Source organism: Rana temporaria, chromosome 10, assembly GCF_905171775.1.
Source record: "Rana temporaria chromosome 10, aRanTem1.1, whole genome shotgun sequence".
Lineage (NCBI taxonomy): Eukaryota > Metazoa > Chordata > Amphibia > Anura > Ranidae > Rana > Rana temporaria.
This window is the reverse complement of record NC_053498.1, coordinates 54,643,694-54,657,304: the sequence shown is the minus strand read 5'-3', so window position 1 is coordinate 54,657,304 and position 13,611 is coordinate 54,643,694. Positions and strand designations below refer to the sequence as shown.

Sequence of the window (13,611 nt, the reverse complement as noted above, 5' to 3'; positions counted from 1 at the left end):
CTAATTTCAAAATAAACGTTGAAAAGTCTGTACTTTTACCAAGCCACGTTCCCCCAGCCATGGCAAGGATTTTGCAACACCCATATCCCTTCATTTGGAATAGTGACTATTTATTTTATTTGGGGGTACATATTACATCGGACCCAAAACTTTAATATGACCTAAATTATGGCTCTTTATTGACAGGGAAAATAGGGGACCTGCAAAAATGGAAGGGCTAGGTTGGCTTACGACATTTTGCGCAGAAGCAAACTAGAAGGGGGGGATGGGGTTACCAGATGTAGCCTTGTATTACAAAGCTATGTCTTTAGTTCATATTTTGAATTGGTGCCATGACTCCTCAAGTAAAATGTGGGTTCCTTTAGAGAAGACCATGGCAGGGAGGAATCTGGCGGGTGCCCCATGGATTCCAAGTATATCCAGGGGCTTCTCAGGTTGGACACCCCCCTAACCCGGAATTCTTTATTAGTGTGGGATAAATTGAATAAAGTAGGTAAATATGCTCCTCAGATATCCCCCTTGGCTCCACTAGAAGAATACCCCTGGTTTCCCCCCCGGGGAAGGAAGTGGGATTCTTAGGTTCATGGGGGCGAGATAGGGATACTACGTGTGGCAAATTTGCCCAACGGGGAATCTTATCCTCTTTTTCAGCGTTGGTGTCAGTCTTGGGTAGCGTACCTATAGCCGGTTGGAGATACCATTAAATGGTGTGTTTTTTTTAATACATTTTAATTCCTATTAAGGCCTTTAACCACTTGACCACTGGGCACTTAAACCCCCTTCCAGACCAAATTTTCAGCTTTCGGTGCTCACAATTTGAATGACATTTATACCCATATGAATTTTTTGTCCCTTTTCCACACAAATAGAGCTTTCTTTTGGTGGTATTTAATCACTGTTTGGTTTTAAATTTTTTGATAAAAAAAAAATGATTTTCTTTTGTTTCTGTTATAAAATTTAGCAAATTAGTAATTTTTCTTCATACATTTTGGCCAAAACTTATACTGCTACATATTTTTGGTAAAAATGAGTACAGATTGGTGTATATTAGTTGGTCTTTGTGAAGAGTCCACAAGCTATGGTGCCAATCTCTGAAAATTGATCACACCTGATTTTTTGCAAAAATCAAGATTCCCCCCCCCCCCCCCACAAAATTGGCATATTAGCAGGTTATTTATCACACACAAATTATTGCATACCACAAATTACACCCCAAAACACATTCTGCCATTACTCTCGAGTATCGCGATACCACATGTGTGAGACTTTTACACAGCGTGGCCACATATAGAGGCCCAACATGCAGGGAGCACCTCCAGGCGTTCTGGAGCACCTAGGCCAATTCTGAAGTTTCTCTCCTACATGTAAAATTCATAATTTATTTGCTCGAAAATTACATAGAACTCCAAAACATTATATATGTTTTCTTAGCAAAGACCCTAGAGAATACAATGGTGGTCATTGCAACTTTTTATTTCGCACAGTATTTGCACAGCATTCTTTCGAAACTTTAAAAAACAAAAACAAAAACAGTAAATTTATGCCCCGTACACACGGTCCAAAAATCGTACGGAAAATGCCGCTTTCTAAACGATCGTACGATAATCGGATCATTAGTACAGCGCTTTCGAGAGCCGATCAGGACAGTTCATCCGATTTTATTTATCGGACATGCACAATTTTTTTTTTCGTACAATGCCAGATCGTCCGATTTTCGTATAATCAGTACAGCTGTCGTTCGAAAATGCAATACAAATGCATTACAACACATGACATCACATTTTTTTTTTTTATTCTGCCGTACGAGAATTTTCGTGACTTTAGTAAACTCATCAGATTCGATGTGAGATTAACATACAAAAAAAACGGACGATCATTCGTCCGATAATCGGATCGTGTGTACGGGGCATTAGCCCAATGTTTTTGCATAATGTGAAAGATGAAGTTACGCTGAGTTAATAGATACCCAACATGTGTCCCTTCAAAATTGCACACACTCATGAAATGGTGCCAAACTTTGCTACTTAATTTTTTTTACTGGTTACATGTTTTGAGTTACAGAGGAGGTCTAGGGCCAAAATTATTGTTCTCGCTCCAATGCCGCGTACACACATCATCGTCATGAAAAAAACAATTTTTTTTAAAATGTCATTTAAAATGATCGTGTGTGGGCTTCATATCGTTTTTCGGCTTCTGGAAAAAATGCCATTTTTCATGATGTAAAAAATGATCGTGTGTGGGAAAAAACGACGTTTTAAACCCGCGCATGCCCAGAAGCAAGTTATGAGACGGGAGCGCTCGTTCAGGTAAAACTACCATTCATAATGGAGTAAGCACATTCATCACGCTGTAACAGACAAAAAAGCGTGAATCGTCTTTTGCTAACAAGGAATCAGCTAAAAGCAGGCCAAAGGCGAATAGAACTTCCCCTTTAGAGTTCCGTCGTACGTCACCGCGCTTTGTTCATCATTTTTCCAAAACGATGGTGTGTGCAACATCGTTTTTAATGATGAAGCTGGAAAAAAGTAGTTTTTTTTTTCCATGATGAAAAAATTTCATTTTTTTTCATGCCGAAAAACGACCGGGTGTACACGGCATTACATTCGCAGTGATACCTCAGATACCGCAGTGCGTAAGGGGCACTTTAAAAAAATATTGTTCATTTTACTTTATTTTAGTTTGACACTTTTTTCCCAAAAATTTATTTTTTGATCACTTTTATTCCTATTACAAGGAATGTAAACATCCCTTGTAATAGGAATATGGCATGACAGGTCCTCTTTACATTGAGATATGGGGTCAATAAGACCCCACATCTCACCTCTAGACTGGGAAGCCAGAAAAAAAAAACTGGCTTCGATCATAGCGGAGAGTCGGTAGAAGCACCGGAGGATGGCGGGAAGGAGGGAGGTCCCCTCTCACCTCCCATAAGAATGATCAAGAGGCGGAACAGTCACTATGATCATTCTTATGGTGTAGGGCAGGGATATGCAATTAGCGGACCTCCAGCTGTTGCAAAACTACATGTGCCATCATGCCTCTGAATCTGGATGTTATGCTTGTGGCTGTCAGAGTCTTGCTATGCCTCATGGGAATCGTAGTTCTGCAACAGCTGGAGGTCCGCTAATTGCATATCCCCGGTGTAGGGAATCGCCGCATGATAAAGCTGATATCTGATGCCTGTAGCTGCAGGCATCATTCTGATATTCCTGCACAAAGTCAAGGACATTAAATGATGACTGCCGGCAGGCGGGAAGTGGTTAAAACGCATTTTTTTTTAACACAAAGATGTCCATTTATAGAATATTTCTAACACATAGCATTTACATACCAAAAATGACACCCCAAAATAGATTCTCCTACTCCCGAGTATGGCAAAACCACATGTGTGAGACTTCCACAGCCTGGCCACATACAGAGGCCAAGTACAGCCGAGCAAGGCTGACCATGGGCGAGTATGGCTGGGTATGGCTGGGTATGGCTGGGTATGGCAGAGTATGGCAGAGTATGGCTGGGTATTGTAGCCGGCTATGGGCGAGTCGGCAAGTGGTTAAATTCACTCACTACATTTGAATCTTTGTGTGTACATATAGCAGATGCTAAATTAAAAAGCTGATTAACTCAACTCTACATCTATAAGTTTCCACGTACAAGAAATGTCGTACAAATTAATGGCCAGGTGGCATCAGACTCCAGTTAGGCTGGCACAGATGTATTCAACAGCTGATGCCTGTTGCCCGAGAGGCTGTGAGCAGAAAGGTACACTTCTCCACCTGTGGTGGACGTGCCCCAAGATTAGACCATTCTGAGAAGCGATTGCCCCATGGGTCAAAAAGTTGACCTTTAGACCCATGAAATTTACACCTTTTAATTTTCTATTTCACGGGGCGCCCGTGTCTATTAAATCTTATAGAAAAAGTATTACACCGCACTTATTGAATGCAGCCAAACTATTAATACCTAGGTTATGGAAACAGACTCTATGCCCTACTTTGTTGTATTGGAAAAGAGAGATGGAAGCCGAACGATGGGTGTATGCAGTCAAAGACCAACAGGACAAGTTTAAGGAGATATGGGCAGGCTGGGAGTATTACACGCCAGAGATAGGATAGAGTGAACACTGTATTTGACCTAAGCATATATAAATTGTTTGCTCTCCATGTTCTCAGTATAAGTGCCCCTGGAAGTTGTTATAGAAGCTGATGATTTTTAATATTAGCCTTTTTTTTCTTCTTTTCTTTCCTTTCCTTTTATGTACATATGTATTAGAGCATGTGTGTACACATATGTGAGTGGATATGTACGTGGACATGCATGCACATGTGCGTAGGGGGAATATGTGTTGAAGCGTGGGCTCTAGTATTACCCCCAAAAAAGGGAATTACATTGGCAGTTGGATGAGTGGTTTGAAATAAGAGAGGTGGTATAGTACATATTTTTTAGGTGGTAAGAGTGTGGACACATAAGGATTGGGGCAATAAGATCAGCTCCAGTCACAGTATTTAAGCGATGGGGGCATTTCCCAGGGTCTTACTCAATTTAGTTAGGTAATGCACTTTGTGTGATGAGGCGGAGAGTTAAATAATTCAAGGAATTAGGGGGAATTTTTGGAGTTCCACCCAAAAATGGAACTTGCGCTTTTCGGAACCCTCCCCCCTCCGGTGTCACTTTTGACAGCTTTAAGGGGGGATGGGGGAGCAGATACCCGTTTAATACAGGTACAGTATTTGCTCCCACTTCCGGGCATAGATAGCCGCATTATCTGTGGATATCTATGCCACTCCCCCCCGCTGTATTTTGGGAGACACACAGGTCCCAGAAGAGAGCAGGGACCATTCGGATCACGCAGCATGACTCGTGCATGTGCAGTAGGGAACCAGGAAGTGAAGCCACAAGGCTTCACCTCCTGATTCCCTAACCGAAGATGGTGGCGGAAGCTCGGCTTCGGGTGCCGACATCGCCTGCATCCTGGACAGGTAAGTGTCCTTATTTTAAAAGTCAGCAGCTGCAGTATTTGTAGCTGCGGTCTTTAAAAAAGAAAAAAAAATTGGCCGACCTCCGCTTTAAATACATAGGGCCAGATTCACAAAAGAGATACAACGGCGTATCTCCTGATACGCCGTCGTATCTCTGTGATCCGCCCGTTCTAACTATGCGGCTGATTCATAAAATCAGTTACGCATAGATAGCCCTAAGATCCTACAGGTGTAAGTCAACTTACACCGTCGGATCTTAGGATGCAATTCTAGGCCGGCCGCTAGGTGGCGATTCCATTGCGGTCGGCGTAGAATATGCAAATGACTAGTTACGGTGATCCACGAAGATACGCGCGTTTGTCGCAATCTCTTACGTCATGTTAAAGTATAGCCGTTGTTCCCGCGTCAAATTTCAATTTTTTTTTTGCGTAAGACGTCCGGGAATACAAAACGACGTAACGCATATCGCCGTTCAAAAAAAACGTCGGGGTGCCGTAATTTCGCGCAAAGCACGTCGGGAAATTTCCTTGCGCCGAGCGGATTTACGTTACACCGCCGCAAGTTTACAGGTAAGAGCTTTGTGAATCAGGCACTTACGCTGTAAACCTGCGGCGGTGTAACCTAAATGGGATACGTTACGCCGCCGCGGCGTAACGTAAATGTACCTGAATCTGGCCCATATTTATTTATTTTTCCTGGATAGTAAGTAGTCAATTCAATTGGTGTTTGGTGGTAGTGTGGCCCTTAGAAGCCTCTTTCAGTATGGGCACTACGCTAAAGTTAGTGGGGAATGGGAGAGTTACCTTGCTCCCATTCACTATTTGTTTAAATTTTGGGACTTCTGTCATTCCAGAAATGTCCACTGGGTCAGTCTGTGGTCCAGGGATGCAATGTCATCCCTGGCCAGCAGTTGGCGCCAGAGGGGTTCTGGCAGAGTAACTTTCTCCAGCAGCCAATCAGAGGAGCTTTTCCCTCGCAGGGCGTGCTGGAGAGGAGTAGATCTGTGACAGGTGTCATGTGTTCTAAAATCTTCGCCCACCTGGCCATAGTTGCAGACTACTTGGAACTTCATCCGGAGGTACAAAGGGACCCCAGTGACTGGCTGGGTTCCCGATTCTATTGAAAGGATCCCAGGCTGGGTGCCGTTCGATTGGGGTGCCGTTCGATTGGGGAGTCGGTTTGAGGAGGACCCAGGGGCAGGTCGTCCAACAGAGCCTGAACAAACCAATTGGGGATCCGGTGACCAGAGTACTGACAGGTATGTTTGCTGTCATCTGGTGACCGATACAGAAATCTACTGGGAGGATTCGCTCCATCTATCTATTTAGCTCAGTTATTGTAATTGGCCTGTGGCAGAGGCCCGAGCCGGGTCTGTGAGAGAGGCCTGTTCCTCCCAGAAATCCTAAGTGACATCTCGGCTGTCAGGCCTGTAAAGAGGGGTCTGTCCGGGGGCACTTGACCCAGTTGGAGTGGCGACGAGTTACAAATTGGTACTACGCAGAGCAGTACTGACTGCTCTATTTAATATCCAGGCCTAATACTGCAAGGTTCTTCCTCTCTCTCTATTCATCAACTTTGTCCTTCCCAATTGATGTTGATGTTGGCCTGGAAAATAAAGCATTGGAAAAAACCTTTATTCACTGTCTGGACCTTCGCTCACTGTTTGTCTCTACAATTGCACCCTTAGACAACGCCAGGGTAACTTAATAGGCCGATCCCCAAATTCAACCAGCGGCTCCTTCAGGGGTAGCGATATATATATATATATATATATATATATATATATATATATATATATATATATATTATATACCTCCGTTCTACTTCTTCCCCTCTCTCTCCCACACACTATGAGGGACAACAATTATTATGAATTTCATACAAGGACAAATTATATACTTCTTCTTTTTATTTTTTTCATAGTTTAGATTGATTAATTACTCACGGGGTGTAACTTAGGAGTTGGTTGGCAATCACTTAGTAGTCAATACGATCTCAATATTCTATTTCTCCACTGAATAGGGGTGCAATGACTGACTGTATAATTGAGGGATACTAGGAATCTGAACAGGCAGGAGGTTGGGCTCCCTAACTGTGGATGTGTCGGCATTGATTACATTTTTAATAACAGTGTACGTTAAGAGGGGAATTTTTTTTTTTGTTTTGCCCTTTTATTCCCTTTCCTGTAATGCTGCGTGCACACAAGAAAAACTGTTTTTTTTCTGACGGAGTGTTGCCTCAAACTTGTGTTGCATACACACGGTCACACAAATCTTGTTGGAATTTGGGATGTTGTATGCTTATGTAGTTCTTTTTTGGTAATATGAAAAATATATGTTTTGTATTATATTTGACTGTTATGTCGAATCTCAATAAAATAAAATTTGATAATAAAAAAAAAGAAAAACAATGCATGCAATTATGTAATTATGTTGCTGTAAAGTGCATGTTACCTTAACGCAACAGTGTGAATAGACCCTTTAAATCCACAATCTGGACATAGGGGCATATTCTATAAAAAAAATGACTTTGATTTCTTAATTTAACATTAATTTTACACAACATTTAAATAACTGTCCTTTTTTTCAGGTTGTACCCTGACTTTGGCCATTGACTCACCAACATATCTAGGATGACTAATCACATTGAAGTTCCCATTTCTGATGGACATCACTTGAGCTTAGAAGAATTTCCCAAACCCTGTTTGACAAAGTATTGTAGCTGGTTTAGAAGAAATCTTCTCTTGATCCTAACTATAGGAGGTATATGATTAACTGCAGTGTTTTGTCTTTGTTTTACGGTAGATGTTCATACTTTCAATAGTAATAATAACAATATTTTATTACATTTTTTTGCATGATTCAGTTCCTTGCAGTGGTCTGTGCATCACTCTATCATCTGCCCTCTTAGTCCTGATGAAGAACAGGGGCAGCTCCAGATAAAATAAATACATTTGGGGATGTTATGGTGGTGTTTGAGGTAAAAGGGAGGGTGCTAATGTGGCACCACTATCGCACACATGTGGGCGTGACTTGAAAGTGGGCATGACCAGCACGTGGATGTTTCTTCATGGTCTGTGACTGTGGGATGAAGGTAATTTGTCAGTGTCAGTGTGCATCTGCACAATGGGGGTGGGGGTGCCCCCCCCCATACTATGGCGATCAGTATGTCCTGACCTCTGTATACCAATAAAAAGCCAACAAATGCAGCCCAACCCTACACTTATAAGTGCAATGGTAAAACCTATAAATGAATATCCAGTGCAAATCAACCAATGTATTGAAATATAGTAGTAATGTGTCACCCTGCAATGTGCAAACAATGGTGTAACCCCCTACATAAAATAATAATAGCAGGGATGCAAATCAACCAGTGTATTAGTACATAGTAGTGATGGTGTCTGAAGAATAGTTATTAATATCTAATATTCTTGTATCTCAAGGGTGTTTCTGAATGAATAGCATTCATAGTCAGGCTGACTTGAAAACAAAGTGTGAGTTTATTGTCACACAGGTGGCATCATAAATACAATGGAAAAAAAGAATAACAGTTTAGTTCAGTGTAGGTAAAAATGTATGAAATAGAATAGATGGTGCTGTAGTTAGCTTATGAAGGCATGTGTTCTGGTTCCAGACTATTGTCTTGTCCCAAGTGAAAAAGAAGCAGGAAATTACGTTCTTAGACTTCTGGTAAAATTCAGCTGTTCTTACATGTCTTTGTGTAAATATGTCAGTGTCATCTCTCAAAGTGGATGTGTCTGTGTGTCACCTGAGTGTGTGTTCGTGTGAGTGTGTCATGTGTCTTCCATCTCAAACTGTTGGCTTATATATCTTTACATATGAACATCATCACCTCACAGAAACTTAGAACCTTGAATGGCACATATTCATTTCTGTTAACTTCAGCAATATGTTATACCAAAAGAAGATATTAACTCAGAGAGTCATATGGAGTTTGATTGACAAGCCCACGTGTAACACTATAAACTTAAAGTAATGTCTTAACCAAACATCTACTATATGAACACATATTACCAACTATAACTTCATTAAGTAACTATGTACTAATACATATTAATATGACTAAGACTTCACTAAACTAACTTAACAAGATATAAACAAAACTACATAATTCCACTGTTCCAAGTTATCTCCATTTGTGGATAATGGCTCTCCCTGTGGTTCACTGCAGTTCCAAAGCCTGATGCCGCATACACACCATCACTTTATGTGATGAAAAAAAACGACACTTTCTGTGAAGTAAAAAATGACGTTTTTGAAACTTCAATTTTCAAAGACGAAGTTGCCTACACACCATCGTTTTTCTCACAATGTTCTTGCAAAGTGAGGTTACATTCCACCACGTTTTACCATTGAAGCTTGCTTCATAAGTAGCTTCTGGGCATGCGTGGATGAAAAAACGTCTTAGAAAAAGAAGTTTTTTGCTACACACGGTCAATTTCTGTGAAGTAAAAAGTGCACTTTTGAAAAGCGACACATAAAATTGAAGCATGCTTCAATTTTTTTTGGTCGTTTTTTACAAGACATAAAACGACGTTTTTAAAAACGTCATTTTTTTTCATCACATAAAGTGATGGTGTGTACGCGGCATTAGAAATTATTTTGAAACCCTTTCTAGACCGATACATGTACATAACTTTGTTTCCAAATTGTTCTTGAATTCTTTTAGATTGTGGCATGATAAAAGGCTTTTTCGTGATCTGTTAGCGTGCTTCACTTTGTCAGACAGCTTTTATTTTTGTGATTTCTTGATCTAACAGCAGTAATCAGGCCTGGGTGTGGCAAGTGAAATTTAACTCAGCTTTCCAAAAAAGTGGTTAATCACAGTCCATTCATGATTCAGCATGGTAGGGGGCAATTACTTTTTCATATAGGGCCAGGCAGATTTGAATAGCTTTTTTTCCCCTTAATAAATTAAATAATAATTTAAAAAGTGCATCTTGGATTTACTCGGGTTATCAAGGGTCTGGTATGGATTTTTGGGGGGACCCCACGCCATTTTAAATGGCACAGGTGCCCCCTTAATATCCGTACCAGACCAGAAGGGCCTGATATGGAATTTGGGGGGGACCCCCACACTTTTTTTTTTAAATTTTGGTTCGGGGTTCCACCTAATATTCATACCAGTATCTGTATTGCCAGGACCCGACAATTCATTATAGCCGCGATCTGAGGATAACTTTGTTGAAGCGCAGTGCTAGGATTTTGGCCAGAATTTTGATTGAGCTGAAGGAGAGATATGGGCCTGTATGATTCCGGAAACAATGAGTCCTTGCCTGGCTTGGGGATGAGAACAATTAGGGCTTCGCTAATGGACGCCGGAAGGGAGCTTGTATCGAATATGTGCGTGTATAGTTGACAGAGCTTTGGGATGAGGGTCTCGCTAAATTGCTTATAAAACTCGAGAGGGAGTGCGTCTGAGATGAGTGCTTCAGACGTGGGGAGCAGTGCCAGGGCCTCCGCGATGCATTCTGCGGTAATAGGCGCCTCCAACTGGGCCACCTGGGGGGGTGTAAGTGTAGGGAAGTCAATGTCCTCTAGGAATGCCGGGAGCTCGTCTTGGGGGGTGTTGAACAGTAGAGGAGTACAGCTCGGAATAGAAGGACCTAAACTCTGCAGCCACCTGGTCAGGGTCTGTTATCCTGGCTCCGGAAGCCAGCTGGGGAGAGACCACCACCGGATGTGCCAGGTAGGCAAGGAGCTTGCCAGTTCGCTTGCCGAGTTCAAATATGCACTGTTTACTGAAAAAAATTCCCTGCTTGGCTTTCTCAAAATGCAGCTGGTCTGTGAGTCTGGTCTGCATACGGACGCGGGAGGCGTTGGCAGCAGTGGGGTCATTTTGGAAGACTTGCTCAAGGGTGTCAAGGCTCTCCTCCGCCTGGCAGAGCAGCGCCATGGAGTTGGCCTTGTGACTGTTAATTTGCATGGTCAGAATCAAGCGAGCATGCATTTTAAAGGCCTCCCAGACAGAACCGAACGAAGTGGAGCCGTCGTTTGTGCGGAAATAATGATCCCATTCGAGCTGGATTGAGTCCAGGTCGTATAGAGTGGTGCGCCAGAATGGATGAGGTCTATACGGGACATTGCTGAGTGTGAGGGGGTGAAGCATGAAAAGTGTGCCGCCACGTGTCTATATGAGCAAATTCAGTCAGGAACTTCCCCGAATCTGGTGATGTCAGGTGTTGGGAGGGAAGGGGCAGTGGGGCTTAGTCTATCAAGGCTTGGAGCAATAACTATATTGAAGTCTCCAGCCCAGACGGCCGGCACCAAGGGGTGCCGGGCCATGAAGGCCATGAAGGCATCACCCTCCCGCAGCATGGCAAACTGGAAGAGGGGAGGGATGTAGAAAGTAAGGAGGAGAACCTCAAGGCCCCCAATGGTGACATGTAAAAACAATGACCTGCCCAGGGTGTGAAGTTGAAATTGCATCGTTTTAGCTATAAGAACTGCAATTCCATGGGAATTAGAGGTGTGCGGGGCCTGATATAACCAGCCCACTCAGGGTTTTTTAAGGCACATTTGCTTCTGGCTTGTTAGATGGGGATGGAGATGTCAGCCCTGAGAGATTTAAGGTGGGAGAGGACCGCTACACGCTTTGCCCTCTCTCCAAGACCCCGGACGTTCCAGGTCACAATCTTAAGGGAAGCCATGGAAGAGGGGGGGCAGAATGCGCAGTCAGACGCCCAGGGGACAGCATATAATACAAAGGCATTAAAAGTAACATAACACATAACATATCAAAGCATAAGTGCGTGCCGGGCACCCAGGGACCAGGGGGAACCAGTCGAGGGGCGCCAAGCCACAACTGCAAAACCCTGGAGTGTACGCATCCGCCGCACGTTAGTGCAGGGCATTGGAGGTACAAGGAGGGGGGCTAATACCATAGGCAATAATATAAGAGGAATGGTTTGGTGCTCGCAGTATGTCAGCATAGATTCACAAAGAGGGGAGAACAAAACATATTAAAATAAAAATCAAACGGTCTGCATAGACACTGGACCAGAAGGGAAGATTCAACACACTGCCATCCACTGAAATCAGGGGGGCAGAGGCTGGCCAGGGAAACAGAGGTTGGGGAGTGGCAGTCCTGGGTGGCACAAGTGCCATTTTCTTGAGGTGACCAGCGGGGTCAGGGGGGCGATCAAACTGAAGAGCGCACAACGGTGCAGGGGGGGTATCCAGTCTCGCGAGGTGCGGGTGCAGGCGAGCATTCAGAGACACACAAAGCAATCATAATGGTGGGGGAAGGCATCGTCTTGCAGCTCGGTCCGGGGGGAGCGGGGCACAACGGTAATGGGGGGGAGGATGAGAACAGGAGAAGGAGAAGTATTGTGGGCTAACTCACGGTTCTGAAGAAGGCTTAGATAAAGCAGGTTGCCCAGGTAGTAGGATTCCCCAGTCACGACGGGCCAATGAAAGTGATGCACGGGGTGGCGAGGATTTAGGCGTGAACCTGCTTGGCTGCGCTGCGATGTTCCAGCCAGGAGAGGACGGCCTGTGGGTCTTCAAAAAAACTGCACTCAGCCTTCGCTCACTACGCGGAGCCGTGGCGGGAAGAGCATCGCGTATGGGAGATGGTGTACACGGAGCTGCCGTTTAGCCTCTGTGAAGCGTGCTCTCTTCTTCTGGACCTCGGCCGAGAAGTTCGGGAACACCGCCACGTTCACGGTGCCGATGTTGCATCTTTTCTGGGTGAGTCTGAGGCCTTGTACACACGATAGGATAGCCAGAGGACAACGGTCTGAAGGATCGTTGTCTTAGGTTAACCTATGAAGCTGACTGATGGTCCGTTGTGCGTACACACCATCAGTATAAAAAACTATTGTGTCAGAACGCGGTGATGTAAAACACAACGACGTGCTGAAAAAAACAAAGTTCAATGCTTCCAAGCATGCGTCAACTTTATTCTGAGCATGCGCGGGTTTTTAACTGATGCTTTTGCATACTAATGATCTGTTTTGACCTATCGGTTACCAGTCCATCGGTTAAATTTTAAAGCAAGTTCTCATTTTTTTAACCTAAGGTTAAATAACCTATGGGGCCTACACACAATCGGTTTGGACTGATGAAAACGGTCCTTCAGAACGTCAAAGAGAAGGACTCCCTGCTGAACGTCTTGATCAGCAAGGTATGCAGGGGGATCCACGCCCTTCGACCTCTCGGGGATGCCCACAAAGCGCAGGTTACATTGTCTTAGGCGGTTTTCCATGTCATCCTGCTTGGATAGGACCGCATTCAGATGGTATTGCAGCTGTTCTGTAGTAACCTGGAGAGGATGCAGGTCCTCCTCCACGTGGCTGACCTGGCACTCTGTCGCGGAGCTTGTGGACGTCCTGCCGGATCAGGGAGATGTCGATCTTCACCTCCTCGATTCTTGTTGTTAGGGTGGATTGGCAGAGGGCGATCGCCTCCAGCACTCTGGCAGTGTCTCCGGAGGCCTGAGCCCCATCCACATGAGGTGGGTCGGCGCCATTTTCCTCCTTAGGATCTTGCTCGTCATGGCAAAATTGGGCCAATTTGGCGATGGCCCCAGATCTTTTAGAAGGAGACATGGAAGCCTTGCGAATGAGCAGAGTGCCTGGAGCTTTCAGGTGTTCTTTGGCAGGGAATATGGA

The 13,611-nt window shown here is 44.0% G+C and overlaps 1 protein-coding gene across 1 annotated transcript in view; it reads left to right on the top strand.

Annotated features, from left to right (window-relative positions):
* The window catches only part of LOC120916575 (excitatory amino acid transporter 2-like), a 227,378-nt gene that overhangs the window by 80,384 nt on the left and 133,383 nt on the right, over window positions 1-13,611 (top strand). The window contains exon 2 of the mRNA XM_040327625.1: window positions 7,566-7,738. Within this exon, the coding sequence (XP_040183559.1) occupies window positions 7,609-7,738 (130 nt within the window). The 5' untranslated portion in view covers window positions 7,566-7,608. The remainder of the gene's footprint in view (window positions 1-7,565; window positions 7,739-13,611) is intronic.